Source organism: Sardina pilchardus, chromosome 12 (genome assembly GCF_963854185.1).
Source record: "Sardina pilchardus chromosome 12, fSarPil1.1, whole genome shotgun sequence".
Classification (NCBI taxonomy): domain Eukaryota; kingdom Metazoa; phylum Chordata; class Actinopteri; order Clupeiformes; family Clupeidae; genus Sardina; species Sardina pilchardus.
Window position 1 is genome coordinate 20,651,881 of NC_085005.1, and position 8,302 is coordinate 20,660,182.

At 43.6% G+C, this 8,302-nt stretch overlaps 1 protein-coding gene across 1 annotated transcript in view; it reads right to left on the minus strand.

The window, feature by feature from the left end:
• Window positions 1–1,070: 1,070 nt before the first annotated feature.
• LOC134098031 (MAP/microtubule affinity-regulating kinase 3-like) overlaps window positions 1,071–8,302 on the minus strand; it is a 76,078-nt gene continuing 68,846 nt past the window's right edge. Inside the window, 2 exon segments of the mRNA XM_062550979.1 lie at window positions 1,071–3,447; window positions 4,778–4,822. Of these exon segments, the coding sequence (XP_062406963.1) occupies window positions 3,102–3,447; window positions 4,778–4,822 (391 nt within the window). The 3' untranslated portion in view covers window positions 1,071–3,101.

Sequence of the window (8,302 nt, forward strand, 5' to 3'; positions counted from 1 at the left end):
GAGAAATATAAATTATTTTCTGGTCCCGATTGTCTTGTGCCTTGAATTACCCATATGATGTTTGTCAATTTTAATGACAATTTTTCATGTAAAGACATTTGAAAAGTATGTCGTAACTAGTGAATTACAACATTGTGAAAGATCGTGTTTCCAACGACTACAAACACATCAGTCGCGTTAGTGACGTTAGACCAATTCACAGCCACGGGCGCCAGCAACAGGTCTTATTTGAGTTTCCCCCTTGCCGATGAAAATATCATGAGTCAGAGGATTAAACACATCAGATAAGTTGTATTTCATTCATAGACTGTACAAACACTACTGTTAAGTGACTTAGCTGGCAGCAAGATGTAACCGTTAACTAGCATAATAGCTAGCTAACTAGCCAGCCTCTCGTTTGCTAGTTGGTGGCTCAGTTGGTGACGTGCATCGTTTGAGACGAGAAATGTAGTCCACTGAACGGATTCGCACAAAACTTAGATAACTTTTAAAGTCTAATGAAAAACAGAACTTTATTAATGTGAAAAATTATCTTTTAAATTCCCACACATCATATGTGAAATGCACGGTCCAACTCGAACGGGACCAAAAAATAATTGTTATCTCTCCATTGACTCCCATGCATAAAAAATCGTAAAATAGGTCCCATAGACCGGAAGTAGAAGGGCGTGACTTCGGCTCTCTATTGTGCGTCTGCCTGTTGCTCACAACCTTAAGCTGAAGTTAGCCCTGAAGTTCCTCTCTGATAAAAACGTTTTTGTCCTCCAATAATCCGTCCAGTCTGGTTAAGCAGGAAAGGGTAGCATATTTATTGGTAACATTGGCAAAATTACTAATGGGGAGAGGCAAAAATGCAAGCGGAACAACTCCTATGCTTTAGGGAGACAGTGCATATGACTTTACTTGTGTGATATAGGCCTATGCAATATACAAAGCAAGTATTATCTTATAAATGCTTTAATTTATAAGCTAATACTTGCGCGCACACACACACACACACACACACACACACACACACACACACACACACACACACACACACACACAACGAGACAGACCCATGCAGTGACTGCTTTTAGAGTGTTTTAATGGAGACACTGATTAACCTTAACCTGTGATGAGTTACATTAAGTTTGTTTCTGGCTATAAGCCAGACTTAAAAAAGAAAAGAAAAGAAAACCAAAAACAAACAAAAACAAAAAAAAGTACATCATGATGCTGTGGTCGCCAAACTAATACACATTATTTATTTACATTCCAACCAGAAATAAGACATAAAACATAATCTGTAAAATAAAACAAAAAACAAAAACCAAAAAACAAAAACAAAATGACAGTGCTAGAATATGAAGGGGTATGGAGTGAATACTGGTGATCTGGCTGTGTTTGTGGCGACCTTTGACCTCTGACCTATTTACTGTGCCAATACCACTGACCTCGCGGGGTCAAGAGCTAGCAGAGGGCATTCTGGTAAGGTCCACATATATATAAACAAAGAAATTAAAATACATAAGGAAGGAAAATCTTCCTAACCTCTCTCCCCTCTTTCTCTTTAATAATTATATTATTTACCCAACTCCGTATAGACTCAAAGTCAAGAGACACTGCACAAAGCATTGTCCCCCAGTTTTTAATGCTTGTGTGTTTGCAAGTGCGTTCCTGTGAGCGTGCTTGTGTGTGCATCTCTCTCTCTCTCTCTCTGTGTGTGTGTGTGTGTGTGTGTCGTCTCTTCTGACATACAGTATGTCGCCACTTCCACTTTACTTTTCTGGATCGAGACTCTTCCGCTCCCTCTCGTTTTCTGAGGCCCACTATGTGCGCAGCAGAGCCGAGAGAGGCTTTGAGTGCTCATCCCGCTCAGCGTCTCGTCTCTGGAACAACTTCATTGTGCTCCTGGGAGTGAGGCTACTGCTCCTTTGACAGGCTGTGGACTGACCAGCTGCATTGGTCAGGGCAGGTGTGATGAGGGGTGACTCAGCAGGGAGTGTGTGTGTGTGTGTGTGTGTGTGTGTGTGTGTGTGTGTGTGTGTGTGTGTGTGTGTGTGTGTGTGTGTGTGTGTGTGTGTGTGTGTGTGTGTGTGTGTGTGTGTGTGTGTGTGTGTGTGTGTGTGTGTGTGTGTGTGTGTGTGTGGAGGTGACTGCTTGTACACTCATTTAGGTGCAAATAGGGTGTTCCTTTAGATGAGAAAGCACCACCATCACCCATATCGAGACATAAATGACCAAACAAAACAAAACAAACAAAAACAGACAAAACAAAAACAAACAGGAAGAAAACAGACTATGTTCACATCAAAGAAAATATGTAAGCGCGAGAGTGTGTGTGTGTGTGTGTGTGTGTGCAACTCATGGCTCTGTCCTACCCTGCCTGGACCAACTCTTGAGGGGTCAAGGGTAGGGTAGTGTGGGCCGTGCTATGTGCCGATTTCTCCGACTGGGGGTGTCGGGGGCCTGGGACCAGGCCAGCAGGGGGCAGCGTGGGGAAGGGTGGAGCCGCTGCTTATGTTCCCCTCTTTTTTTTTCTGTGACATTTTTTGTTGTTGTTGTTTATTTTTTTTTGCTTTTGTTTTCTTGTGTGAAGCGACTTTTTTCCTTTGTTGAGGTTTTGGAGTGACTGAGTGGGTTGGTGGGTGACTATGGCCACAAAGGCCAACTAATGCAGTAGTGCACAATAAGAAAAAAAAAAAAAAAGAAAAGAAAAACAACAGAAAAATTCCTCACTTTTTTTTTATATCACCAACGGCCGCATCAATAATAATTAATAATAATAATAACAATAATAATAATAATAATAACATCAACAATGGAAAGATGCAGGAAATTATTGCCTAAGGCATAAGTCTATACATTATTTTCTGGTACATACTTTGTAAGTGTTTTTGAGCGCTATTTTCAGTATCTGCTACCATTTTTGTTTGTTCATAAACAATGTACAGCTTGCTTATGCTAGTTTTTTGTGTGCCTTGAGTCCTTTAGTCGCTTTTTTTCACATTTTCTCTGGTATCGTTTCGTTTCGTTTTTGTACGTACGTCACTGTTATTTCTTTTTTTATTCCCCCCCCCCCCTCCCCCTCCTGTCAATTAGGGTTTCCCAGGTTTTTTTTACAGCTTTAGCTCGTTGGCGATTTTGGAGGCGATGTTCTTGAAGGCGATGGACGTCCCCGATATCCGCTTGAAGCGCACGCCGTTGAGCGAGAGGCGCGGGAGCTTGCACACCTCCATCTCCCACTGGACGAGGCTCTCGGCGTGGCCGTCGCCGTGCACGCAGAGGAGCAGGAAGCGCTCGCGCTGCTCGTAGTCACAGTTGTTGGCGTCCAGCACCTTGCGGATCTCGCGCATCATGTCGGCCGGGTCCATGGACGAGGTGGTCTTCATGCTCCACGTGAAGCGCAGCGAACGGGGCTTGCTGTCCTTGCCGTCCTCCTTGTTCTCTCCGGACACGTTGCGACTAGATCGTGGAGAGAGGAGGTGCAGAGACATAAACAAAAAAGAGGGTGAGTCTCCAAAAGGGCACAAGGGTTAAAGTGGTGAGTGTGGTTGCACTGTGGGAATTGTAGTTTTATTTAAATTCAATAAGTATGTAATATAGTATAGTGTAGTATAGTATAGTATAGTATAGTATAGTATAAATACAGTATAGTAGTAGTTAATATATGAAGAAAATATACCAGATGCCTGAATATTACCCATAACAAATGGATATGGCTGGGCACAGTAGCAGCCAGATATCTTTTACCATTTATTACCATATTGAGCATAATAAAATACAGCATAAACTGGGATGGCAAACATAGTATGTGTTGTGTTTTGATTGGTGTGTTGTTGAGACCTAACATGTTAAAGAAGAACCTGAACAGAATAGCACAGAAACAGCTGGCGCCAGACTTCCCGAGGAAGCTCAGTAGGAGAATTTGTGCGTGACGTCACGTGAGGTAGCATCATCGTGCTGTGACTGACTCGTCCGTGCATGCATGAGGCGTTCACATGGTATAAGCACACAAGCATGGCAGCCATGCAGGCGTCTGGAGAGCATGCAGATACAGGGCTGACATGGTGCAACAGTCGCATGACTGTAACCAAACTACTCAAAACACCTCCCTCATGATGACCTGGGCCTGGTTTCAGTTCTCACATTTCCCTTGTACCCCTGAACTTGTGCAATGGGATTAGACCACCGGATTAGTAGACGGGTCAATGAAGCGCCCTTGGTGTAGACAGGGAAACAATTGAGCATCTAGACTGATGGAGACCACCTGTTTTTTTGTTTTTGCTCTGTTTCACCACAAGGTGTCAGCAGAGAGCCAAAGATAAGACTCTCTCAGTTCCTCTCCTTGAAAGACTATGGGTAGCATGATGGAATGAAATATGGCCCAGGAGACCAACTTCATCTTGTGCACTTGCTGACTACCCGAGGGCTATCTGGGAAGTAATGGAATCCTGTGCTATGCGATATGCAATAATGGGTTGACAATGAACATGTCTGCTGAGCATGGAAATTCACAAATGGAACCCCTCCTCTTGTCTGCTGCCTGACCGGGCGCACCTCTATGGTACACATCAGATGGAAAAAGATAGAAGGCCGGGCCTGACCCCACTGATGAAGGTGGATGGCTCGCTGATGAAGGTGGATGGATGGGGAGAGACTGAGTGAAGTAATGGCATCCCCATCCCATGCCAACCGCCACCAAAAAACTAAAAAAAAAAAAAAAAAAAAAAACTACAAAAAAAACTACACCCCCCCCCCCCCCCCCCCTTCAGAGCGTCAACCCAAGTCTCACCTTGAACCCTCATATCTCCCATTCCTCTCAAACTCTGCCGGCCCTCTTCAGAGACGAGAGTTGGAGAAGAGGAAAAAAAAGAGGAGAGAAAGAGAGAGAGAGAGAGAAAAAAAGCAATGAGAGTTCATCTCTGTGACAACAACCAGACGTTATCTATGGACCAGAGTGACAAAAAACAAAAACAAACAGCAAGTCAGCGTTTTGAAGGTAGAGAATAGTGGATGAAAATATGTGTTAGTCATTTTGGGGGGAGGAAGAAGAGTTAACAACCTGTTAGCATGTTAGTTTCTGTTTTAGCGCTAGCAAACAGCTTGATTAATTTAAAAAAAACAAAAAAACAAAAGGCACTTTTTTTTAGCTTCAGTGTATGTTTGACAGCAGCATCGGCCGAAAAACACACTTTCTTATTAAAGTGGACATCCTATGAGCAAGGAACTTAACTTCCTGTCCAAAAAGTCCAAAGTCGAGTCAGCAGTTTTCCTGCGATCTACAACAACATCCTCGACACAAACAGGGGAGGAGAAAAACTAGAGCAAGGGCAGTGGAGACATCTAAACTCTCAGCGAGTGTGTTTGAGTGTACGAGCGTCCTCCACCATGGGACACTTCAAACAAGATATGGTTATTTTGGCCAAACAAATAACAGATATGTACAACATTAATGGCAGACATTGACACGAGCAGAAATAATGCAAATAATGCAAACAGAAATCGTGTTTACGAGTAAACGGACATCAACAACAACAACAACAAAACATTTCAAGGACAGTTGAATGCTGATGCACTCAAACGACAATATGGAGGACAATCGTGCTGGAATAGAGAGAGGAAGAATGACATAGTGAGATAAAGAGAGAGATAGAGAGAGAGAGAGAGAGATAAAGAGAAAGAGAGTGGAAGCAAGCACATGAGAGACAGAAGAACACAGAAGAACAGAACAGATGTTACAAGAGGGAGAGAGAGAGAGAGAAGTTAAAATGTTGTGAGAAAAAAGAAAAAGAAAGACAGTTAAGGCATTGCATGATGGGAAAGGCTACGGAGTGAGAGATGGATGGTGAGAGAGGGGAACTGGCTGACTGCTGCAAGGCATGCAGGACGTGTCCCATGAGAGAGAGAGAGAGAGAGAGAGAGAGAGAGAGAGAGAGAGAGAGAGAGAGAGAGAGAGAGAGAGAGTGTGAGAGAGAGGAGAGAGAGGAGAGAGGTGGCAAAGGCTCGGACAGATGGACAGATGGCCTACAGTAGCCTGAGGGACTTCCGGCCAACCAGAAAGTCCCCGGAAAGGGGACGACCACTGGCGAAACAGCTGCTCACTGCTCAGGCTGCACGTTTCACTCGTAGTGCATGTTCCTTACAAAATCGCTGGAAAATGGCTCATGCCTGTGCTTGGCTGCAATAATGTTTTGTTTGGTTGCTATTGCCTTCTCAAAAAACTAGGTCTGAGAAATGTCTATAGAAAATAGGCTTTAGGTGTGTTATTTACAGACAGTAAAGCTTATAAATAAATAAAGAAATAATTAATTTGGTTATATTTTTAAATCAGGAAGGGGTTATAAGATGAGGGTTAAAGAGACTGCCTCAGCTCTGAAAAGAAAAAAAGGTTTGGTCTGATATGAGGGTGATTCATTTGAGATTACCACAGCTCTAAAACAGTGACACTAGGTGGGGTTTCATTAACCTCGAACGTGTGCAAATGTTCTAAATTGAGAAATCAAAAATAATCGAAACAATCGATTTAAAAAAAAAAGTTTATACGTATGCTCACAGGAGGTACTGTAGTTTTTCAGACTTGTCGATAAACTGCTATTTCACAAAAGTGAAATGGAAACACATTTTTTGTATTTAGGTCAGTCACATGACCCAACACATTCAAAAGTGGCGCGTTTCGTGTGGTTTGATGAGGATACTCATTTCTATAGTTGGTTTGTGAATTGTCATATGTTGCAGCTGGAGGGTATAAAGAGTTCAGCTTTTGATCCCCCTACAGACACATTCCATCGCCCTCTATTCATAACTACTGCGGAAATCAAATTTACTTGAGATCCGTGGTCACATTTTCCTGGGATGACTATCGTGAGAAGATGAAACACATCTTTCAACACACTGCATCACTCTGACAATTGGCAATAGTTTTTTTTTTTTTTTTTTTTTTTACTTTTTGAATCTATCTACTTTCTGAATATAAGTTTTGCCCAAATCTGTAATGGATACCTTGCTTACTTATACTGAAAACTGATAAGTTTTCACCCTGGGTGAACAGAAGCTGAAGAGAAGGCAATGAGGAATTTACAAGAAATTTCTCCCCCATATGAGGACATGAACGCTGTTTCATGGACCAGTACGTCCTCTACAAGGGACACAGGCAATCACAGGATCCCTATGGCTGGCAACCAGCAGGACTTGAGAACCGAAGGTGCTTGATGTGACTGACGTCCTGAGCCGAGGCTAACTCCGGCCCCTAGGGGGTGCCCACGCACACAAATCGTCACGGGGCCTCCATTGGGGAACACTGCGCCAGAAGGAGAAGAAAGTTATACCTGGAGCGATGGGAGAGAACTGGAGAGGTGGGAGGAGGATTTTCTGAGAGTTAACTACCAGTGGACAGGGTAGCAGGAGTTCCAGAGTTGGGGAGGGGCAAACAGAGGGGTGACTCAGTCGAGGGGGCAGATAGGACTGAAGGTGGGCTGTTGGGGGGGTATAGGTTGGAAGGGGTTTGCTTTTCGAAAGCCTCGGTACCTGGTGTCCATCTCGATACGAACCCCCTCTCAATCGCCACATCTGTCGGCAGCCATATTAAGCGCCCAGTAGGGTGGCCTGAATCGTACAAGATCGTGTTAAGTGCGTTAAGCCCAGATCACACACAGACACAGAAGACATCTGGAGGGGGGGTGGGTGGGTGGGGGTTCTGGGCGGGTTGAGGGTGGACCAAATACTCTTTAAGGCTAATGTCTCCAGCGAGACACGGTGTAGCTAAAATCAACTTGGCCGCTAACCGACCCATTTGACTCAGACGCTCACAATGAAGACACAACAACTTACCTGTAAAAGAAACTTGGAGAAAAGTGTGAATGTTGCCATTTTTTCTGTTTCTTTTCGTTTTGTTTGGTTAAATTGGTAAAATAACAAACGTGACATCAGGTCAGGTTTCAGGTGTGGGCAGGTTATACTGTGCACAATTTTTGCCCTGTGAGAAGGCATGCATGGGTGAACTAATAAGGAAAACTGATCCGACAGGGCTCGGCTCGTCGTGACTGGCAGGAGGAGAAGGCACAGGACGGACTAAGGCATGCTTAATCACACTCAGATCAAGGCTCAACAGAGAGAGTGTAAGAGTGAGTGTGAGAGAGTGAGAGAGACGAGACTGTCAGTGAGTTTTGTTTTTTTCTCAGGCTTTTTCGATGCAGTTGCTTTTCACACAGTGGTAAATGCTCACAAAAAATTATAAATGAATAAAATGAAAAGAAAGAATGAGAGAGAAAAAAAAATCTTCTGGTTAATGGCACACGAAAAGCCAGGTTACGGAGTTATC